Source organism: Enhydra lutris, unplaced genomic scaffold (assembly GCF_002288905.1).
Source record: "Enhydra lutris kenyoni isolate GAN:26980312 unplaced genomic scaffold, ASM228890v2 scaffoldscaffold23, whole genome shotgun sequence".
Classification (NCBI taxonomy): domain Eukaryota; kingdom Metazoa; phylum Chordata; class Mammalia; order Carnivora; family Mustelidae; genus Enhydra; species Enhydra lutris.
In genome coordinates, this window is record NW_019154107.1 from 14,234,272 (window position 1) to 14,259,766 (window position 25,495).

The 25,495-nt window shown below is 35.7% G+C and overlaps 1 protein-coding gene across 1 annotated transcript in view; it reads right to left on the bottom strand.

The window, feature by feature from the left end:
* Window positions 1-25,495, bottom strand: part of LOC111150534 (dystrophin) — a 2,087,545-nt gene that overhangs the window by 1,365,906 nt on the left and 696,144 nt on the right. The window contains exons 18-19 of the mRNA XM_022508030.1: window positions 22,758-22,881; window positions 9,680-9,767 (exon numbers count right to left, since the gene is read on the bottom strand). Coding sequence (XP_022363738.1) covers window positions 9,680-9,767; window positions 22,758-22,881 — 212 coding nt within the window. The remainder of the gene's footprint in view (window positions 1-9,679; window positions 9,768-22,757; window positions 22,882-25,495) is intronic.

Below are 25,495 nucleotides of genomic sequence, written 5' to 3' on the forward strand. Positions count from 1 at the left end.
AGCCGAAGGCAGCTGCTTAACCAACTGAGCCACCCAGGTGTCCCCCAGGTTTTTTTTTAATACCTGACCGATAAGGAGACTACATATAGATGCAAGAACATTATTTTACAAACAAAATTAAGAATAAAGTCTAGGGGTACCTGGGTGGCTCAGTCGTTAAGTGTCTGCCTTCAGCTCAGGTCATGATCCCAGAGTCCTGGGATCAAGCCCTGCATTGGGCTCCCTGCTCACTGGGAAGCCTGCTTCTCCCTCTCCCAATCCCCCTACTCAATGTTCCCTCTCTCGCTGTCTCTCTCTCTGTCAAATAAGTAAATAAAATCTTTTTAGAAAAGAATGAAGTCAAATAGATAAAAAGAAAGCAAATGATTAAATACAAAAAATATTCTAGATTGTCTTAAAATCCCATATTCTCACACACTGAAAAGCTTTCACTTTGAAGTAAGAAGATCAGATAAAAACAGTCTGACATAAAATCTTAGTAAATTAGGATTCATTAATGAATAATCAATAGTACCAATATAGTAGTCAGATCATTTACCACACTTTGTTGTGAAATTTTCTAAAATTTTAATTAACCATTTTTGTGTTTAAATGAAAAACTATAAAAACAAAACTTAGAGAAGGTTATGTTGTATCCTTAAAAAAAAAAGGAAATAAGTGCAAATTGGGAAATTCCCCTTCTCAGCATAACATAGCTATAGTAAACAAAATTACATCACTAGGTACCCAATGTAGTCTCCCACTTACTCTCATTAAAATTCTAGAAAGCCAACAATTTCTTGAGACTAAAGTTCTTATTCCCATCTTATATAGTAACAATAAGCTTCATAAAAGATATATTTGTGAAAAATTTCTCTAATAAGAATGTCTCTCCACCATCCACCACTCTTCTCAAACTACTCCCATACTTATCCAGTCAAATGATGTTGACAGGAATTACAAATTTAATGTTTGTTAAAAAAAAGATACAGTTAAGGAATAGATAAATCAGTTCATTATACCAAAATTCACGTTAAGAACTAAGAAACATGACTCTTAAACTAACATGCTGTTAGCACTGTAGTCCCTTTTTAGCCTACTATAATCATGAAGATAACTTACATACTTACATAAGAACTGGGACATCTACAAGGGAAATGTTTGTGTTAAACTTTAAAGTATGCAAGTAACTGATGCACCTCCTTTTTTGGTTGTAAAAAAGGTTCCAAATAAATTAATATGAGTCTTTTACTGATTCTGTGCATATTTTGCAAATATCAACCATTCTACTACAAAACTCACAAAATAAGTAATATTAAAGTTGACAATATATTTAATATTTACTGTACTTTAATATTTTTCAGGTAAGCTTTGCATTTGATAAAGTATAGAAAAATTAGAATCATCTTTAAATTGCTTTAAACTGATCCTAAAATCTAGTGAGCCTGCAAAACTGAACACACGTTATGAGAAAGACTGTTTTCAAGACAGAAGAATGATTTTTAACAAAATTCTGCAACATCAAGTCAGAGTCACTTCTACATTGGCATGATGGTAATCTCTGTACTCTTAAGAATTTTAGGGCACTCCCCCTTTTCCTCAGCACCTTTCTTCATTTCCTTTAACAAACTACCTTTGAGACTAATAGGTTTTGTTTTCTGCATTTCTTTATTTTTTTAAAAATTAACATATAATGTATTATTTGCTTCAGGGATACAGGTCTGTGATTCATCAGTCTTACACAATTCACAGCACTCATCATAGCACACACCCTCCCCAATGTCCATCATGCAGCCACCCCATCTCTCCCTTCCCTCCCAAACAACCCTTATTTTGTTTCCTGAGATTAAGGATCTCTTAAGATTTGTCTCCTCTATGGTTTCATCTTGTTTCATTTTTCCTTCCTTTCCCCCATGATCATCCATCTTGTTTCTCAAATTCCTCATATCAGTGAGATCATATAATTTCTTTCTCTGATTGACTTATTTTGCCTAGCATAATAGTCTCTAGTTCCATCCATATCATTGCAAATGGCAAGATTTCATTTTTGATGGCTGCATAATACTCCATTGTGTGTATACACACACACACACACACACACACACACACACACACACACATACACATACATACATACACACCACACCTTCTTTATCCATTCAACTATTGATGGACTTCTAGGCTCTTTCCATGGTTTGGCTACTGTGGACATTGCTGCTATAAACATTCCAGTGCACGTGCCCCTTTGGGTCACTACATTTGTATCCTTAGGGTAAATACCCAGTAGTGTGATTGCTGGGTCATAGGGTAGCTCTATTTTAAACTTTTTGAGGAAGCTCCATACTGTTTACCAGAGTGGCTGCTCCAGCTTCCATTCCCACCAACAGTGTAGGAGGGTTCCCCTTTCTCCACATCCTCGCCAACACCTGTCATTTCCTGACTGGTTAGTTTTAGCCATTCTGACTGGTGTGAGAAGGTATCTCATTGTGGTTTTGATTTGTATTTCCCTGATGCTGAGTGATGTGGAGCACTCTTTCATGTGTCTGTTGGCCATCTGGATGTCTTCTTTGCAGAAATGTCTGTTCATGTCTTCTGCCCATTTCTTGATTGCATTATTTGTCCTTTGGGTGTTGAGTTTGATAAGTTCTTTATACATTTTGGATACTAGCCCTTTATCTGATATGTCATTTGTGAAAAGCTTCTCCCATTCTGTCAGTTGTCTTTTGGTTTTGGTGACTGTTTCTGTTATTGTGCAAAGTTTTTTGATCTTGATGAAGTCCCAATAGTTCATTTTCGCCCTTGCTTCCCTTATCTTTGGCAATGTTTCTAGGAAGAAGTTGCTACATCTCAGATCAAAGAAGTTTCTGCCTGTGTTCTTCTCAAGGATTTTGTTGAATTCCTGTCTTACATTGAGGTCCTTCATCCATTTTGAGTCTATTCTTATGCGTGGTGTAAGGAAATGGTCCGGTTTCATTTTTCTGCATGTGGCTATCCAATTTTCCCAATACCATTTGTTGTAGAGACTGTCTTTTCCATTGGACATTCTTTCCTGCATTGTCAAAGATTAGTTGACCATGAGTTGATGGTCCATTTCTGGGCTCTCTATTCTCTTCCATTGACCTATGTGTCTAATTTTGTGCCAGTACCATACTGTCTTCTGAATATATTTGTGATGTCCATCTAGTCCAGTGTGTCTTTTAAAGCCTTTATTTCCTTGTTCATCTTTTGCTTAAATGATCTGTCCATTTCAGTGAGGGGGACTATTAAAGTCTCCTACTATTATTGTATTATTGTTGATGTGTTTCTTTGATTTTGTTATTAATTGGTTTATGTAGTTGGCTGCTCCCATGTTAGGGGCATAGATATTTAAAATTGTTAGATCTTCTTGTTGGACAGACCCTTTGAGTATGATATACTGTCCTTCCTCATATCTTATTATAGTCTTTGGCTTAAAGTTTAATTCGTCTGATGTAAGGGTTGCCACCCGAGCTTTCTTTTGATGTCTATTAGTATGGTAAATTGTTTTCTACCCCCTCACTTTAAGTCTGGAGATGTCTTTGGGTCTAAAATGAGTCTTTTGCAGACAGCATATTGATGGGTCTTTTTTTTTTTTTAATCCATTCTGATACCCTGTGTCTTTTGATTGGGCCCTTTTGCCTATTGACATTCTGGGTAACTATTGAAAGATATGAATTTAGTGCCATTGTATTGCCTATAAGGTGAATGTTACTGTATATTGTCTCTGTTCCTTTCTGGTATATGTTATTTTTAGGCTCTCTCTTTGCTTAGAGGACCCCTTTCAATATTTTCTGTAGGGCTGGCCTGGTGTTTGCAAATTCTTTTAGTTTTTGTTTGTCCTGGAAGCTTTTTATGTCTCCTTCCTTTTCCAATGACAGCCTAGCTGAATATAGTATTCTTGGTTGCATATTTTCTCATTTAGTGCTCTGAATATATCAGATGCCAGTCCTTTCTGGCCTCCCAGGTCTCTGTGGATAAGTCTTCTGTCAATCTAGTGTTTCCACCATTGTAGGTTATAGGCCTCTTGTCCTGAGCTGCCTTCAGGATTTTCTCTTTGTCTCTGAGACTTGTAAGCTTTACTACTAAATGATGGGGTGTTAACCTATTTATATCGATTTTAATACAGTTTAATACAGTTGTATTGATTTTAATCCAGTGCCTGGATTTTGATGCCTGTTTCCTTCCCAAGATTAGGGAAGTTCTCTGCTATAATTTGCTCCAATATACCTTCTGCCCCTCTCTTTCTTCTTCTGGGATCCCAATTATTCTAATATTGTTTCATCTTATGGCAATTCTTTTCTCTCAAATTCTCCCATTCTGATCCAGTAGTTGCTTATCTCTCTTTTTCTCAGCTTCTTTATTCTCCATCATTTGGTCTTCTATATCACTAATTCTCTTTTCTGTCTCATTTATCCTAGCAGTAAGAGCCTCCATTTTTTATTACACCTCATTAATAGCTTTTTTTTTTTAATTTCAACTTGGTAAGATTTTAGTTCTTTTGTTTCTCTAAAAAGGGATTCTCTAGTATCTTCTATGCTTTTTCCAAGCCCAGCTAGAATCTTTATAATTGTCATTCTGAACTCTAGTTCTGACATCTTACTAATGTCCATATCGATTAGGTCCCTAACAGTCATTACGGCTTCTTGTTCTTTTTCTGAAGTGAGTTTTTCCACTTTGTCATTTAGTCCAGAAACCATAGATGAATGAGAGAACAAAATGCTAAAAGGGTAACAATGACCCCGAAAAATATAGACTAAACAAATCAAAAGAGACCTGAAACCAGGGGAAAAGAAAGGAAAAAAAATATCTATATGATGAGACTGGTGAACAGAACAGAGCCACATAGTTGATTTTGGGCATATTTTGGTCTGTTTAGAAGAAACTGCCTCCCAAAATTTTAAAGAAAGTAAAATATATATATATATATATATATATACACAAAAATAAGGGTAATATGATGAGGGGATGGAATATGAGTATAAAGATGAAAATTATAAAAGACTATAAAAGAGGAATTGATAAGAATTTGGTTGAAAAAAGAAAGAAAAACATTTTTTAAAAAGGGGGAGAGAGTATGATCAGGCAGGAGACTAGAAAAAAGCCATATACTAGATTTAGGGTATATTTTGGTCTGTTAGAGGAAACTATATCCCAAAATTTTAGAGAAAGAAAAACATATATATTTATACAAAAAATAATGTTAAATGCAATGAAGGGATAGAATATGAATATAAAAGTGAAAATTAACAAAGATTTTTTTAAAAAAGGTATTGACAAGATGTTGGTTAAAATAGAAAATAGGAAAAATTCGAAAAAATAAAGAAAATTTTAAAAAATTTGATTTTGTTAGACTAAAGAATCTTGGGGGGAAAAGCCATGTATTCCATGTGCTGTATTCCCCTAGTTCTGGAGTTTTGCATTTCTCATTGATTGGTAAACTTGGTCTTGGCTGGATGTTCTTGCTGATCTTCTGGGGGAGGGGGGTTGCTGGCACAGTGATTCTCAAATGTCTTTCTCAAGGTGGAATCGCACTGCCCTTGCCAGGGGCCAGGCTGAGTAATCCACTTTGGCTTGCTCCATAGCCTTTGCTCCCTGAACGCTTTCTGTACAGCTTTGGAGGACAAGAATGAAAATGGTGGCCTCCCAATCTCCAGCCCAGAGGAGCTGATAACTCAGGTTCTCATTCCTCAATGCACCCTTGGAGAAAAGCAGTCAATCACTCCTGTATCTCTGATCTCTGGCCACACTCCGTGCTCACCTGGCCTGTGACTGAGCATTTCTATCTCTGGCACACGGCCCCATTTGGGGTCTTCAAACCCAGCAGGTTCCTGCAGCATGCTCCCGTACCACTCCTCCCGGTGGAGAAATGAGGGGGAGGCCTGCCACTTGTGAGGGTCCCTGCTCGAAGAGCAGTGGCCTGACTCTGCTGCTGATTCTGTTTTATGGCAACCCTGAGCTGAGAGCTCACTCCTCAGCTCCATCTCTGCAGCTGGCTTCCCTGCTCTGATACCTGGGAGCTCTGCAACACCCAGACACCCCTGATCCTTCTGTGATCCTGAGGGACCTGAGGGTTCCAACTCCTGCTTAGCCACTGGAGCAACATCCCTCCGCAGAGCAGCCTTCTAAAAGTTCTGATTTTGTGCTCCACTGCTCTCACTCGCTGGGAGCCAGTTGATGGAGGCTTCCTCTTCCGGCCCTTGCCATCTATCTTCCCGTATGTCACCTCGGATTTACTTCTCTGCATGTCCTATCTTCCAGAAAGTGGTCGCTGTTCTATTCATAGAATTGCTGCTATTCTTCTCCTCAATCTCCTGTTGACTTTATAGGTGTTCAGAATGGTTTGATAACTATCTAGCTGAATTCCTGGGACCAGATGAAATTTAGGTCTCCTATTTCTCTGCCATCTTTCTCTCCCATTTTCTGCATTTCTTAATGCTAAAAATTCATTTTTTCAGTAGTTATTTAGAAATGACCAAAAGTGTATTTGGAAATATGTCTGATATATTTTATATCGGTTTTGAAACAGAGTGATACAAGTATTGAAGAATTTTTTTTTTGCAGGTCTTCAGATTTTCATTCTGAAATTTCAATTTCAAATTGAAATTCATTCAATTTGAAAGAGGACTTCCAAAATCATTCCAGTTATTTAAAAAAAACCACTCTAATCTTTAAAGTATCTGAAGTAGAAAATTTACCTTTCTATGTATACATACATAGAAAATATTATAAAATGCTTTTGAAGATATAACAGCTACGCTATTTTACACCTATTTTACATTATATGTGTTATATGTGGTTATCACAATAAAACATACATAAACCACAAATTTGTAGTAGTTGCATGATATTAATAACACTGTACAAGAATGATTTGTCTTTATCTTAATTTTTGAGGCAAAGAGATGTGGTTAAAAGGAATGAACATTTACATGAGGTCATAAATGATGTACCATGATTCAGTTCTTATTTTCCTTCTTTATAAATAAAAGGACAAGAATGTATGTGTTTTATATGGTTATGAGTTTTATTGAATTCCATAGCTTAAACTTGAAATTCTGGGCTTATAAACTGAAGACCTTAACCAAGATAATGGTTAGAAAACTGGTTTAGAGAAAGTTCATTTTGGTCCTTTGGCTTCACGAGCCAAACTATTAAACTCCAGTTTTTGGTTCTATGCCAGCAGAGCTATTGTAAATTAGGGTGAGAAGGTCCCAATAAAATACGCCTGGAGAGAGATACTCCAGGCACTTAGGCACATGTCTGCCTTCACTCATAGTTTGTACAATTACATAAAATAAATGTTATGAAATTTATTCTGTGTAAGACTGAAAAAAAGGAACAAAAAGTTAGAATCCTTTCATCTACTTTTTAGTAATGATGTAAAATGTGTGAATGAATGGAGTAGAAGAGCTATGCTCTAAATAGAGCCCAAATTTGAGCCTAATCACTTAACAGTCAGACCTTATCTTTATTGGCATAACACATGAGAAGCTTAAAATTTGATCGATACAGTCAATCTATGAGCAGTGTCTGAAATCACACCCCTAGTTCTTACTGCTCTTTGCTCTCCACACAAGTTAGCATTGTCCTTCAAAAGTATTATTATTTTCTGACCAAAATTATCTCAGTAACGGTCTTAACTTTGCTTTGCTAAGAAGAATTTCACCAATTGGTATTTATTAGGGACCTAGCATATGTCCTGACTTTTCTTCATGCCTCCTAAATTTAGAGCTTTGAGGGCAATAATCTAGGAAATGACATCACTAATCATATGATCATTTTAAATCTGTATATGGTTTTAATTATAAAAAAAATCATTTCCTACATTCTTAAATTTTAAGTGCTTCTTGAATAATGATCTGAGGTAATATATGCTTGACATTTGATTATGAAAGGAGACCATTTAAGAGTATAGCTTTTATATGGTGAGTGCTGTGAAGTGTGTAAACCTGGCGATTCACAGACCTGTACCCCTGGGGATAAAAATATATTATATGTTTATAAAAAATAAAATTAAAAAAAAAGAGTATAGCTTTTATATTGGCTATACAAATAAAAAAAGTGAAAATATAGTTGCTATGGAGAAATTGTATAGTGGTTACAAGCCTATTTTTTAGACCACACAATTTCATTTAATATGAAAATGCTGTTATCAAATTCATCAGTTATACCACCTAGCAACATACAGCTCAAAAACAAACTTTCAGTATTTGCATTGTCTATATATTTATTGACTTGTTAACCCAGTCCTCAGCTGTCATGTTTGCTTGTTTTTATTGTTAACCAAATATAGTCATGGGGCTCATTAAAAGAAAAATAATGAATTGATTTCCTAGGAAGATCACTGAACTTTTTAATGCCAACATGGCAATTAAGGCAAAAAATATTTCATACACAAAATTTATGTTCCAGAATGCAGGCAGATCCTGGAAAAAGCTGACATGTACAACAAAAACATTTGTTACATTTGGTTATTATACTCTTATAAACATATCCTGTGAATTATTTAAAAAAATCTTGTTTGAAAATAGCATTATCCCTGATTCTCATAAATCACTCATATCTGGATATGACTACAGTACTAAGACAATAATAATTTCAAAAATGTTTGTTCACAATCAACGTCAGTAACATATTTTGTTCATATACCTTCTGAGGCACTGTGAGGAAAAAGTAATTTTTTTTCCAAAGATTTTATTTGAGAGAGAGACAGAGACAGAAAGCATGGAGGAGAGGGAGAAGCAGGCTTCTCACTGAACAAGAAGCCCAGCACAGGCCTCCATCCCAGGATCCTGGGATCCTGACCTGAGCCCAAGGTACCCACTTAATCAACTGAGTCACCCAGGTGCCCCTAATTTTAATTCATTCTCAAAAAAGAAAAAAAAAAAGAATTTCAAAATAAAGGGGGGGTGCCTGGGTGGCTCAGTCAGTTAAGCATCAGACTCTTGATTTTGGCTCAGGTCATGATCTCAGCATTTTTAGATCAAGACCCACCTTGGACTCTGTGCTGGGCACGGAGCCTGCTTAAGATACTCTCTCCTTCTGCCCCTACTCTACCCCACCCACTCACAAGTGCTCTAAATAAATAAATAAGAAATGGATAAAAAATAAAAAGAAAAAAATGTGTTGGCTTTGTACTTTTACCTTGCTCAAAAACAACTGAAGTTAAAAAATGAAGTTTCTTCTGAGAGGACATGTGTAAAGTAAGAAAAAAAATGAAAGACAATATAGAAAATGTCAAATTAGCCTACAGGTATGCTGATGAAGTCTTACACAAAATTTTAGTCTTTTTGGGAAAATATATTGCAAGAATTACTTAAAATCAGATTACAATCAGTTTATATATAGTATATGATTGCTTACATTTCCAATGATTTCTGCAAACCTTATTTTCTTAAATTATTTGGACAAATGCTAGCAGGATTTCCATTAAAATTGATTTCTTTGCAACAGATTGATAAAATATTCTAGCACATCCCATTTTCTTCCACTGGACTCAAAGATGAATTTCCTGTAATAATTCGCTTAGCATTAAGAAAGAATAATAAAAAGCTCACAAACTCACTTTAATTTAAATTTGCATTCAGGAAGTGCTTGTCTGATATAATTCAGCTGATAAATATGAACCTATGTGTTTATCAAATCCCTAAGAAGATTATCTAAATCAACTCCGTGTAATTACCATTCACCATCTGTTCCACCAGGGCCTGAGCTGATCTGCTGGCATCTTGCAGTTTTCTGAACTTCTCGGGTTTTTCTCGCTCTATGGCCTGCAGCATGATAGCAAAGGTGAGTATTTCAATACAAGGATTGTGAAGCTACACAGTAATTATAATTTCTACCTGCCCTTTTAATCCTTAAGATATTTCACTCTGTCAGCTTATCATGTGAATCTAAAGAATTTTTTTCTCAAGTTTCTTGCACCAGAATCATCAAAATGACAATGAAAGCACAAGCCAATTTCATACTGAATTGCTACTACTTTTAATAAGATTTCTACTCTTTACTTTTTTTTTTACACAATAGTTTCTGATGCACTATAAGGCTGCAAAAAAAGCAAATAATAAGAAACAATGAAAGGATAAAGTGACAGATACTTAAAACTAAAATTTGTCTTTTAAATACACACTACTGAAATTGCTAAAATTAGGTATGTATTCTGTATTAAAAATCAATAGAAAATCTTGTAAGTATATAAAAAGGGAAAAGTACACTATCATGAATAATTTAGCAAAAAAATCCATATTTATCTAAATACAAGACTACAGGTTAATTTTTCTCTCTAAAACTTTCAAAGTACTCCCATTTCAAGGGAAAAGAGATTCAGTTTCAAAAAGCTTTCTAAATTTATTTGTTCATTTCTCCTAACTCAAAGTTAACTTTTGAACAACAAAACCACGATGACTTAAATTAACAAAATCTAGCATTTAATACTCACTGTTGGGTTTAGCTAACAATGCCCCTATAGATATTTATCATATATACGTTAATATACATAAATATTAAACTATGATACAATTGAACTGTATGATCATAATCAATAAAATATGTGGCTATCACATGTTATATGTCCTAAAACATAACTACCTACTGAAAAAGCAAGCTTTAAGGCATTTAACATATAGTTAGAGCAATACTTCTATGACCCAATAATAGCATCAAAGATTTTGCTTGACTTTGTGACAGGAGGTTATTCTGTATCTGATAATTTTTTAAATTTTATTTTGATTTATAGGTATTTAAACAAATGTGATACTGGAGTATATGCAGGAGGCCTGTAATTGATATGTGCACACTCTGACAAGCATTGTTAAATAGAACTTTCTACAAGCTTGAAAACATTATATATCTGTGCTGTCCAATACAGTAGCCACTAGCCACATGTGGGTACTGAGTACTTGAAAGGTGGCAGTGTGACTGAGGAAACTAATTTTTCATCTAATATAATTAAATTTAAATTAAAAAAGCCACCCTGTGTCAAGTGCCAATTGTAATTATACAGTTCAGATCTAGTGTCTTCCCTCTGAAAGCCAATAAAGAGACAGGAAGACAGATATGTAGACTAAATACAGATAAAGATATTATGGCAACACCAGAAATACATTCAGAGAAATAAGGAATCATCATATTGCTAAAGTAGACTATTTCCCAAGCACACCAAATGATGGGAATGCTCATACTATAATCCATTCATTTAAAAATATTTAAAACAATTCTCTAAGTTAAAGAAATAACCACAATTGAAGGGAGGGCTTTTAAAATTATTTGAGGAACAGTTTCATGAAGTAGGATTATTGGATTAAATGCCAAGAATGCAAAATGTTTTAAAAAAGTCTGTAGACAATAGAATATATCCTATCAGGGAAAGAACTGTAATGTATAAAATACTAAATAAAATTTAGCAAACAAATGAAAATGCCATAAAATGATAGTTTTAGGTTTTTTTTAAGTATGTACACTCTATCTTGAAAATATACATTTTATGTTATGTTGTCAAGGACAGAAAATAAAAATTCAGCTTCATCTCATCAGTAGGGAAACTCTAAGTGATAGACACATTTTAATATCTTAGATTCTACTTGAAAATTTCAAAGCACAGAGACTGTGGTGTTTGGGGATTATATGCTCCCAGGATCCCATACCAATTAACAGGTGAAACTTCTGTGTTACCTTGAAAATCATTTTCAGAGAGGCATTATCAAATTGTTGACACAAGTATTTGCATAACCCTGGAAGATTCTAACTTTCCAGTAGAGAAAAGTCCGTGAAAATAAAATACCTACAACATCTTGTTAAAGGTAAGAATCTAGATGAAGTTCAAAAGTTTACAATTTCTCAACTGTCAATTTTTGTCTTCTAAATTCTCTGTTCCTTTATAGAAACAGAGGCAGCTTATAGGCACATGTTTTCCAATACTTTAAATTTATTTTCTATTAAAAGGTAAATGTTATTTGTAAAAGACTCTGAGTACTTTAGAAGAGAAAAAGTAAGCACATTCTAAGTAAATAGGTAACATTGACAAGTACCAAGAGCTATAGCAGGATGTGGGGTATTCCATATTTGAACTATAGCAGCAAAAGGAGGAGCAGGGGGGTGGAAGAGAGGCGGGGAGAGAGAGAGAGAGAGAGGAAGAGAAAGAGAGAGAAGTAAAAACATACACGTACTACAAAAGAACAAGAACAGTAACAACAAACAGGTATTCTCCAAGTTAAGCATTAGAGTTACCCTTCCCTATCAGAGGGGTTTCTATTTTAACTATAGAGTTTTTGCTTTTTTTATATATAAAATTACATAAGGAGTAGAATCAGAACACAATGTTGTCTTTATAAATGATGAAATTATCTTGGCTTTCTAAATGTCATGATCATAATATTTTTATTCTAAGCATCTAATGGAATAATCAATTGGTATTCCTCACAGAGGGGAAAATTTCTAATCGATTATTTCAGGGGTAACTGGCTTAAATATTCAGTTTGGTTAAATCACACTATTCTAGTTTTTCTCATATACATATAATAGCAATAACCACAAGAAAACAATCATGTATGGAGTAGCTACTATTACTCTCACAATTTGACAGAGGAAGAAAGTGAGGCACACAGAGGTATATTAAATATTTGAGAACACTGGCATAATCATGATAAAAATGGAATTGCTCATATTGTGTACCAAATTATAAATATGTATTTCATAATTTGGTGGGACAGAAGGAATCAACAGTATTTTGTCCTCTTTTATACAAGAGAAAACTGAGCATCAGTGAGATTAAGTCATATATACAAGACTGTAGAAGTGGAAATTTTTAGATCCAATATTAGAACCCCAATCATCTATTTACAAATTCAGCTCTCTTTCAGACCCACTCTGCTGATCTAAGGTTATTTCAATGGAAATTAATCAAACACCTTTGTACGTATCTGACTATGACTCACAGAAAAGGCAACCTGATAGTCTGAATGTAGTCAAAGATGATATTCAAAATATTTAAGTAGTAATGCAGTATGGGCGCCAAGCTATCAGAAGGGATGCCTGATTACTCAGAATATACACTGACAGCCTATAAGATGACCAGAAACTCCATGTACAGCTCAATTACTATAACTCATTACCAGATGTATATTATACAGAAACTGAGTAAGTGGTATATAAATAGAGAGACAGTCCTGAGAAAGAAGCATTGAATAGACACCATGTATCAGTGTTTAGATGATATCTGGGTTATGTTAAGTAACATCATTTTAAAGAGGAATATTGGAAAATAGAGATATTGGCACAAATGTGCTTTTGGGAGTATGAACAAGACATTGGAGACTCCAGAAAACATTTCATTTCAGACACAGCTATAGATGGTTGATAAAAAATGAAAAAAATTAGGGTAGCCAGAGGACAGTCAAGAAGGTAATGAAAAGTTTTGGAGTCATTTTACTCTCACATGGTCTGAATTCTGTCTCCACTGCTTACCAGCTGTTTGGCATTTATAAAGTGATTCAACCTTTCTGAGCATCAATACTTGCTATGTAAAGTAACAATAAAGATACCTACCCTTCAGGGATTCTAAGAAGATTAAAGGGAGCTCTTCAAATAACTTATTTCCAAAATTGGGACAATTCTTACATAGAAAAATGAAGATCTAGAAATAACTAAGCTGTAACAAATGGAATGACATAAACTGAGAACGTCCCAAAATGCCACATGTGGACATCAAAGTGAACAGTGATTTCAATAACTTTAAAAAAACGTTTTAGAAAAAAAAAATCTTGGCCTAATAGTTAATTAGATTACTTGTCACAAAAGCGAGTGTCAAGTGTCCAGATAACCACATATACAAAGTGTTAAAGAAGTTTACTAAATAAACATCACTGAAACTCCTCTTTTCTTGATGGACCTGGACACCTATGCACTCATTTTCAAATAAAATATGAACTTCTGTCTTGAAATAGGTTAGATTGGTGGTTCCTAACACTTCTACCTTCTCTCATTTTCTCAGAAAAAAATATGTCAACTGCATAGAAGAAGTAAAATAAAAATCGCATGACCACCAAAAACAAAATCCGGAGAGAGATATGCTTCTGGAAAAGAGAGGGCATATCCCTGACTTTAAAGAGGTATGTGCCACCAGGAGAAACATTAGCCCTCCACAGGTCTTCACTGCAAAGTAAAAACTAGCCCATGAAAGAAAGAAAAGAGAAAGAAAAAACTGGTCCTCATACCAATTCCCTTATTCAGTTCCATTAAAATTGTGTTTGTTTGTTTTTTTTAATGACACCATGAGCCTTCTGTGCTACTCCACTCAATGGCTGATCCTCAGCTCTCAACTTACTTATCATCATAATTTGATTCAGAGGATACTTCTTCTTCAAATAATTTCTTAGGTAGGTTTCCTCGACGACAAGTACACAGTCTTCCTCCTGGCTCAAGGACTCCCTTTACTAAATCCCTGTGCTGGTTCCTCCACATCTCCCTGTATACATGTAGAGAATAACATCTAGTTCTTCATTTTTCAGGCCAAAAACTTCAGGCCAAATCCTTCTTGACTATTCCTTTTTTTCTCTAACTCCATATCCAATCCCTCTAAAGCTCCTGTTAATGGTAACCTCAAAACATACCCAGAAAATGCTTATTACTGTGCTCAGTACTAGCACACTCATAAAATCAAAAAAACAACAAAACAAAACAAAGCAAAACTCCATTATCACCCAGTGGTCTAGATGCTTCCAAATAGCCTACTAAATGCTATTTCTACAGAAGTAGGAACCTCTGTTCCCTGATGATATATTCTCAACAGAGCAGACAGAAGAATCCAGACACAATAGATATCAACTCAACTCTCTAGTGGCTTCCTCCTCATCTGAGTAAAAGCCCAAGTCTTAACCATGGCCCATGTAACCTTAACCCCCTTAATCTCTTGGACATCTTTTTCTGTGACACCTGATTCTTCACCTCTGCCATACTCTGTAGTTCCCTGACATTCCAGGCATGCTCCTCCCTTAGACCTATAAACTCACTCCTCCCTCTGCTAGAAATACTCTTATCTCAGGTATCTATAAATTCTTCACTGCCTTTAGATCTTTACTTATTTTATTATGTTATGTTAGTCACCATATAGTACTTCATTATTGGATCTTTACTTAAATGTCACTTTCTCAGGGAAGCCTTCTCCTGCTAATCTATCTACACACACACACACACACAAGCACATACACACATTTCCTAGCTCTCATTCCTCATTTTTGTCTTTGACACTCATCATTAACATTCTATACATTTTGCATATTCTTACTTAATTTTGACCTTCCTCACTGGAATAGAACTGTAAAAGGTCAGATATCCTCATGAATTTCCTTCTTCATGTCATCTCCAGGGCATGGAAGAGTACCTGATACATAGTTAGATGCACAGTAAGGTGAGGTCCAGTGTAGCTTAATGCCTCCATATACAGTATTATTGTCTCTCCCACCCTACCCACAGTTAAAATGCTCTGCGAAGGTGTAAATTTGTAACAAATTTACATTTACATGGATGGAACTGGGGGGTATTATGCTAAGTGAAATAAGTCAATCAGAGAAAGACAATTATCATATGGTTTCACTCATATATGGACTATATGGAATAGTGCAGAGGGCCATAAGGAAAAGGAGGGTAAATTGAATGGGAAGAAATCAGAAAGGGAGATAAACCATAAGAGACTATGGACTCTGGGAAACCAAGTGAGGGATTCAGAAAGGGAGGTGGGTGGGGAGATGGGGTAACAGGGTGATGGGCATTAAGGAGGGCACCTGATGTGATGAGCAGTGGGTGTTACAGGCAATTAATGGATCAATGAACACTACATCAAAAACTAATGATGTACTATATGCTGGCTAACTGAATTTAAATTAAAAAAAAAGAAAAGAAAAACAAATGCTTTAGTTGGCTAGTAGAAATATCACATCTTAAAGGACCCTAATTAAGTTGTTCCTGCATTTTCAAATCATGTCACATTATACTGACATGTTGAAATGTTTTGTTATCACTAGAGAATAAGAGCAACGACACTTTATTGGTCTCACAGATTTCAGGGCAATTTTTTTCTTAGATATTTTCAAATATTCAGCATCTTCAGTTTTTAATCCTCCTCCCTGGTGGTCTGTCTCTCTCTCTCTCTCTCCTCTTTCTATAGACAGATGCATATGTAAATATGTATGTGTGTATACACACACACACACATACATACACAGGTGTTTGTATGTGTGTGTGATGCATTAGTGTGTGTGTGTGTGTGTGTGTGTGTATTTACATTTGTATATATTGGCTTTTCCCTTATTTTCAAGGCCAAGAATATCACCAGAATGCTCCTCAACAATAACATCCATTCTGTTCTATACATTTCATCTTCAATATTAGTCCAAGTATCTGCAGTCAGATTTCATTTCTCTCCACTATACAGAAAGATCTTTCATAAAGGGCACCAATTTTCTTCTTGCTAGGAACAATGCTTATTATAGCATTAAGTACCCATAACTAAAACTACCTCTTAGAAATCACCTTATTTGGGAAAGCATCTCTACCCGAGACATGCTTATCTTTCTCTAATCTGTCATCCTCAGGGACCTCATCCAGCTTTTCTGTATGTGTGCTTCTCTGTTTATCGTGTATGTATGTGTATGTACACATACATGCACACAGTATTTTTAATCTTAAACGAATCTAGTTTTTCTAATAGAACATATACTTTTGAAATTATTTTCTTAACAGAATATGAAATACTTTAGACAATATATATTCAACATATGATCATACGTTTAGAAGCTAGACTCTTTAGACTCTGATTCTGTTGTACCTAGTACAGGAAACTTCAAGTAAAGACAAAAGCTAAAAAAAAAAAAAAGCCATTAACCATTCTATAAGGAATACGTTGTTAATTTTAAAATATATTAAAGGTCCTGGGGTGCCTGGGTGGCTCAGCCATTAAGCATATGTCTTCGGGTCAGGTCATGATCCCAGGGTCCTAGGATCAAGCCTGGTGTCAGTCTCCCTGCTCAGCAGAAAGTCCGTTTCTCCCTCTCCCACTCCCCCTGCTTGTGTTCCTTCTCTCCCCGTGTCTCTTTGTCAAATAAATAAATAAACTCTTTAAAATGTGTATGTATGTATGTATGTGTGTATGTGTATCAATAAAAGTTCCATAAAAATTCTTAGAGTTATCAGGACATCATGAATTCTAAAATAGATAACTTCAAGTGCAAAATAAAAGGCAATTGAGTTGTATAGAGAAAAAAGAAACATAATTAAGTTTTAAGCAAAGTATACAAAGAAGGGAAGTTTATTGATTCTCTAATAAGTTGATTAAAAACACTCTATGACCTCTCCCTCCTTCTTTATCGGCATCTCTTAAAAGCCTCCTCCTTTCAAGACATCTTCTCTAATTAATATGAAAGTAAGTTCCAGGTTCCCCAGAGGCCTACCCTGACTTTAGAAGCAATTAATTTTCTATTCACTTAACATTCTATAATGAAGTTTTGCCCTTTGACAGAAAATGTAATTTATTCACTCAAATGTTTATTCAGAAGTTGTTATATCCTTCATATTGGTAGCAGAGCCTGTTTAAAATGTGCCTGAGGAACTGAAAAAAAATCACTTATTCATATAGTCAAAGATCAACTGTGTTAAGTACCAGGCACTATATTAGTCACTGGCATGCGAAAACCAAAGTAAGCCAAACCAAACCAAAAAACAAACACAAATTAAGTTCTAGTTGCTAAGTTCTGGAAACCAGCAATCTAATCAATGTTAGAATGGCCAGAAATCAGAATGGATACAGTAATAGAAATCAGGTCATGGTAACCTTCACAAAAGCAACATGAAAATACTGACTGTGTCAATACCTTCCCACCAAAGGCCACCAGGAACATGTGGATATAGACAAAGTTGATTTTGTGATTGCAACAGGAGAGGTGGCATGTAATAGCGAACTATGGGGTAGGTCTCTACGAGGATGGTTAGAGTTGATTGGATTTGGGTACATGTAAGGTGAAGAGGGTGGTCAGGGAAGCAGGGCTTTGCCTTTAATTAGATGCCATAAGGAAATGGAGGTACTTCTGTGGCCAGGCATCTTAAAAATTTTTATCTAGATGGCACGAACAATGTAGAGAGGCTAAAACCACGATTGGTAAGGCAGCATCATCATCTGTCACATTAGTGAAGATGGGGGGATATGCAGTCATTTGGGGTGGTCTGCAGACTATTTTTTTGTCTTTTGAAACATGGTTACAAGATGGTCATGTTTCGGTCTTGATCCATTACAATCCTGAAGTGGCCTTATATGCCTTATATGCTGTTGGCATACTGAGCCATTGCACATATTCAGCAGAAGAAACCTTAGGCTAGCTGTGAGCACAAGCCATCATCGAGTATCTCCAAGGCCTAACTGAAGTGCCCAGCCAGCTCCTGATTATCAGGGGCTGCTTTTTGCTTTTTCAAGTGAATATCAACAGAGGCATAATACAATAGTATTTATGTTTTAGTAAGTTCACTTTGACAAAAGTGATGTGAAAATCTCTAAAGGAATACAGTATTAGCAGCAGGGAAGACCGGCTAGGGATTGTCATCTTAAACAGAGGTAACCCGGGATATTAGCTTTAATTAAGGTTGTAGTGGTAGGAATAGAGAGAACTAGACAGTTTCAAGAGTGGTTAAGGGAATGAAATTAATTGAACTTGGGTGGACTTACAAATGCTAGGGAAAAAAAAATCTTGATGACCCAGTTAGCTTTTAGATTTCTGGATTACGCTGTTGGAGGAAAGAAAGGAAAGATAAAGAATAAAGGAGGGCTAGGGAGATCATGAAATTTATTTTAAGTTTTCAGGCAAATATCTAATTAAAGTCATCTATTAAGCAATTAAATAAACTGGTTTAGGCTTCAAGGGAGAGACATGAGCTAATGGTACATATTTGGGGGTGATTAAAAAATAGATGTTATTTGAATAGGAAGGAATGAGGATAATCCAGGGAAGAAAAACAAGGGAAGAACTGTGTAGAATATCAACATTAAAGGGAAAAGGAGATGGAACAAATGACCAAAAATGTACAAAATGTAACCAATAGATAATGGTATCCCATAAACCCAAGGAGGGAAGAATTTCATGAAGGATAAAGAGGTTAATAAAGTCTAGTCCCGCGGAGAAGTTGAGTAACTAAGACACAAACATATTCCTATGTGTTTAAAGGAGTGGAGGGTTTTATTGAAGATACAGATGTGTGGCTGAAAGGAAGCAGGTTCCTTAGGACGCAGACAGTGAAGATATTGAGAACACACACTCACACACACAGAGATTAGCCTTAACCGGCCAAAGCAAAAATCTCGTCCACCAAGGCAGAGTAGGGGAATATGAGCACAAATACACATAATTTGTTAAATGTTATCTTAAATAAACTCAGAAGGAAAGTCATCTACTATGCCCATTAAAAACTTGAAATAATTGCCAAGAGAAAGAGAGAAGAACATTTACTAGGAACATACAGAAAGGCTATGAAGAAGTACCAAAGTGTCTGTGTAAGTATAGTATTCCCAAAACAGAATAATGTCTGGCAGAAAAACATCTACAGTCTAGTTATGCAAGGAGGTAGCTGAATTGAGCAGATTAGGGAAATGGAAACTTTTGGAGATAGGATAACCAATATAGCCTGAGATTTTTAATGAAGGCATACCGTGGGTGGAGAAGACTGTAATCCTGGTGCCAGTCTTCAATGAAAAAATAATACCACAAAATGGTAAGTGACAGATGGCCATTGGGCATGAAACACAAGGGATGAGATAGTTTTACACAGAAAGCAGTACCTTTGGAATTGGTCCTGGCAAGTGAGGAAACTGGCAATTCTAAATGAGTGGGAGATATATGCAACTAATGAATCGATGAGCACTACATCAAAACTAATGATGTACTACATGCTGGCTAACTGAACATAATAAAAACATAAATAAATGAGTGGGGGAGTGAGTCATTAGTCATAGTGGTGTTCTTGAGGTTTGTAGAAGTGTTTTCCAAGTAGGACCAGAATGAGTACATAGGATAGAAAGTTTGTTTCGGAAGAAGGACTTCAGAATGCACAGGGAGTGTACGTGGGAAGGTGCTAAGGAGCAAGGCCAAAGAACATGAGTGTAGAAGGGCAGAGAAATGAAGATTCAAAAAAATACAGATGAATAGAGATACCTATATTGTGGGCGGCAAATCCAAATAATAGAAAAATGTAGAATTAACTGGCTTCAGGATTTCCAACAGAACTTTGCTGAAACTTTATTTGGTATGGGCGTCAGCAAGCATGGGCTCCAGCAAGAGCCCAAGTCCTATTGAGCTTAATAGGTGGTACAAAGGCTTTCAAGAGAACACTATGCAGGCATACAACCACCTTGCAGCAAGACTAGATTGCTTTGTTGTTTTAATTACTACCTTATGTCACCAGGTGCTTAATTCAAAACGATGGGATTCCACTTGAACTTCTCAACTGTGGTGATGTTAATGGAATGAGAAAAGGATCTAGGAGTTTGGTAAAGTCTCAGATGATGCCTTTGAGTACTGATTCTCAAACCCTTATATATAAAGGAATCACCTGTGGATCTTGTTCAAATGCAAATTGATTCATTAGGTCTGAGTTCAGACCTTTCTAATAAGTTCACAGATGATACCAATATTGGTTGTCCAGGGACCACTTGGAGTAGAAATGTCCCCTAGAATTCAACTTTTAAGTAAGTACATTATGTTAATCATATAGATAAAACACATGGTTAATAGAGAAGGAAAATTTTGTTAGGTTTAAAAGTATATAAAACTTAACTGATAATATTCTGAAAGCATTTGAAAGTAATAGATGAATGAAGGAGTCAAGTGAAAGAAAAAGAAAGGTAATATTTAGCCACTTTTAATAGATGCCTAAAAATGAATACCACTCAAGTTCATGAGATGAGCCTCCCATGTGTTCAAAATGAGTTACATATACTGACATGTGAAGAAGTAAGAAAATTAATGTATGACTAAACTGCATATCCATCATCATTACTATGTACTTCTCTCAAGGATTTTTAATACATATATATTATATTTAGCCTGAAGGAAATGCCTAGGTAAATCATTTCATGTCCTATTTTAGTAGGCAATTAAGAATGATGTTGTTATTTCAGAAAATGAGAGTAGAAGTTGATAAAGGTGACTCACGAGGCATCAGGAAACCACTCATACAATATTGTACATTTTTTTAGCACTTTCAGTCTGTCATTGCTGACACTATTGATTAAATGCAAATTGCTTCTAGGTAACCATATGATAACAGGAAATTTTTGAATTTATATTCTTGAAATGCTGGAACTCAATTTTCCTGCTTGATCAGAGCTGTTTTAAGATACAGAAATAGGATGACAAACAGATTAGTAGATTATTGAGATAAATTTTTAAAAATTTAAATTAGCTAATAAAAATGTCTGCCCAAGGTGACTCATACTGTCAGTGGCCAAATACACCACATGAACATTAAAATGTATTTTAGACTTAATCTTCACTAAGCAGTTTTCAAATGTCTCTCCACAATTCTAACAAAAAAATACCTTCAAATGAGTATACTCTGAGATAACATGTTTTGCTGATTTTCTCCTATATTATGTTTCAGTTTAATTTAAAAAATAATGTTATCATAGTGCCCATTTCTTAAATTTATAATTGTCTGTTATTATACTAGTGACAGAATACTGTATATAACTAGAAATGCTTTTAAAATAACTTTCCAATTTAGAAATCATTAATTCTGAGACATGTTGATGGAATCATCTCCCCCTCCAACCTCAAAGCAGCCTAAAAAATAGATGATTTTTCTCCTAGAATAAAATCATTTTTGCTCTCCAAATGTTCCAACCCCAGGGCAAGTATTAGCTTGTATCTAAGACAGTGTTGTGTTTGGAAAAATCTAAGAGTTCGTCTGGCATGAAACTGAATGGTCGAAATATGAAACTAAGTTATCCATACACATGACCTTTCCATAGGAAAAAATTATTTAACATTCAGAATATTTGTTCCTCTAGCCTTCCCACTACAGAGTATTTACTCTTCCTATAGAAATGCTCTCACAATTGCCAAAATGGGTATTTTATAATTGTAGAAGTTGGAATATCAAAGCCCTGATAATGTCCTTAAAGATGAAGCAGCTCCTATTAAATTAATAAAAATCCCTATTGTGAAGGACACAACTATAATGTCTCAGCAGGGAATAAAAACTGCCAACCATCTCTTACTTCTTACTATAAATAAATATTGAAAAAGGCTTGATGTCTTTTGGTTATGGTAATGCAATACATAAATATCTGTTACGACAAGTACTAATGAGTATAAAGAATAACTTTTTGATGATAATGAGAGCATAAAGAGGGTCCTAAGTATAGTATTTCTAAGGGTCTATTCTATTCTGCAAGCTTTCTAAGTCCTAGCCTTGAGGTGATAGAACAGTACATGAAGTAAAATCAATAGGAGTTCATATTATAAAATTATTAATTTATTGCTAAATAATATAAAAGTTAAAGGTTTATGAAAAGCATCCCTGCTCCATCACAGCAGAACCTGGAAACATTTCTCAACGCTAAACTCTGATTCTGCTACATATGTAAAATACACTTTAAAGACATATTTAAAAGCATTATTCCATATTGCTTTAATCTTTTCAACTAATAGAATCAGATAGTACAAAGCAAAGAGATTATAAACACAAAACTTAGGAAAATACATAAAAATTAATGCATAACCTACATTGACTTTTTCTTTAAGGTCTGAGAAGTTGCCTTCCTTCCGATAGATCGCAAATTCAGGACTCTGCAACACAGCTTCTGAACGAGTAATCCAACTGTGAAGTTCAGTTATATCGACATCCAACCTAAGACAGGAAAAAATAAGGGTCATTTTTTCTTGATTATCTCTTTCATTCTATATGAAAAAAAAAAAAAAACAGTCTCTCTACATTTACCATTTGCCTTCCAATCTGAGACTCCTGCCTGATGCCCTTGTTACTGTTAATAGCACCACCATTTCCCTAGTTATGTAGGCTCAAAATTTGGAGTTAGCTTTCATCTACAGTCTTATGATCATGGAGGTCATCTTATTAAGCTCAGTGTAGCAACTGCCTCCCTAGAGTATCTCATATAAGCTATCACTCTGCCTCTGTTTGAATGTTTGCACTGGCTGAAAAATCACTACTTCCCGAGATAACCCTCTTTCTTTCTGGAAAGTACTTACAGCAAACAAAAAATTCTTATCAGTAGCTCCCATTGAACCATACTTTGGAGATCCATGCCCTTGTGTAGTCTCCAACAATACCGACTCTGAATTTGGCTATGTGACTTGCTAGGGCAAATGGGATATAAAGAAGCATAAGGCAAGCAGAGGCTTCGTAAGTGCTTGCACTGTGGATCTTGTCCCCCTAGAACATGCACTGACAATGTAACTGTTAGCTGAGAATTCCAATGGCCCTTTAAGGAAGCTTGATTGAGCCAGGTGGAGAGACAATGTGGAAGTGAATGAGGCACCACGCACGTGAAGGAAGCTTTCTTTCACCTTTTGACCCATCTAAAACACCAGCTGAATATAGCCAAATGAATTGTCCAGCTGATACCCCTTAGAGCCTCAGAACTACCGAGAGAGCCCTGCCCACACTGCAGAAACTTAAGATAAATTACTTCTGTCTTGAGCCACTAAATTTGCAGTGCATTGTTATGCTGCAAAAGACATCTAATCATATACCCTGATATTCTCATTCTTTTATTATAAAGACCTATGAAGCCAATGGGAGTTTGATCAGGTCATTCAGATCGAGTTAAAGCAGAGATTGGAGGAGAGTCATGGATGGGTTACAAGGGAGGAGGAGGTCTGTACCTCACTCGAAATTCCAGGCATGATTCTAAATGTGTGTGCATTTTTCTTGGTAAAGAACCCCTAGATTTTATCAGCACCTATAAATAATCTATGAACAGAGAATTTAGAAAATTCTTCACCTCAAATAGCGCCTGGTTCACAGTGACAAATATTTACTGAGTGAAGGGTACCCAATAAGAAACTGAAGGAACAGAGATCTGAATTCAGAGATTTTGACTCTAATCCCATGTCACTGAATGTCAAAACTCTTATTTGCACGTGGACTATAAATATCTATGTATTTTCATTTTATCATGGTGATTGTTATCTTCCCTACACTTGTTTTTTCCTGTAAATTAAGTTACCAGGTTTCCTGTTTCTTCATTCATAGTAGCAGCGTTGAAATAGAGTCCTATTGCATGCTTCTAAAACACCTGTCTTTCTCTCCTTGATGTTAACTTACCAAATCAAATCTTTGACTCTGGTCACTCAGCTACCTATAAAATTCAGAGCAGGTTTTCCTTCAGAATATTTTTAAAAAAGCATTTTTGCTTTTCCTTTGGTACCATACAAACATCACTGTGTCTCTCTGCCTGCAGTCATTCACTTGCCAGTGCACAGGGAAGGCAAGAAGTGCTGAGATGTTAATCTCACCAGAGTGACCCTAGGTAGATCAATATTCCAGCTCCCTTGCCTTTCAGAGTGACTGTCATGATGAAATTTACACAGAACCTCAGAGAGTTCCCAGACGGATTCAACTCCAGTTGCCTCCAACAATAATCCACTTGTGTATCCTTTATCGGCTGCCTTCTTTTCCTAATCTCACTCCCCCACTTGGCTTCTTGGGATCACTTCCCCCCAATAAACTACTTGCACCTAAATTTTTATCTCCAGATCCACTCCTAGGTAACCCAAACTAAAGCAATCATAAACAGCCTCAGATGAACTCAGCATCCTGCCATATTTCGTTGTTTTCACCTTGAACTCCAGCTCTCCACAGGAACTATTTTAGTTTTTCCAAAGCTCTCAAAGCATTAACCCATCTTCCTTCTCCAGGTATCAACAGATGACAGTTTTTACTCCACCAAGAAAAGTGCAATTATCAGACTAGAATTTCTTCCACTTCCCATGTCCAAATATTCAATCTTACCTGCATGTGCCCTTCTCATTCCCTTCTCTTATATTTGGGTGAGTTTCCCTTCTTTGCCTAAAGCCAATTACCTCTACCAGCCTTTTATACTTTGTTCTTTCTTTCTGTTTTTGTTTTTGTTTTTTTTGTTTATTCTCATGTAATTTCCACACCCAGCACGTGCTGGAGCTCACAGCCCCCAGATCAAAAGCCACATGCTTCTCCAGCTAAGCCAGCCAGGCACCCCATAAATTCATTTAGTTTTCATGTTAAAGGCAAGGACATACAATTCCATGGAAAATATAAAATACATTTAATGCTCAAATACCTGGTTTTTCCACATAGTAAGGAGTTAATAGTGGTGTCTAACAATGTGCCAGGTTATTTCTTTTTTTTATTATTAGTTTTTTATAGTTAACATATAATGTTATTAGCCCCAGGGGTACAGGTCTGTGAATCACCAGGTTTACACACTTCACAGCATTCACCATAGCACAGACCTTCCCCAATG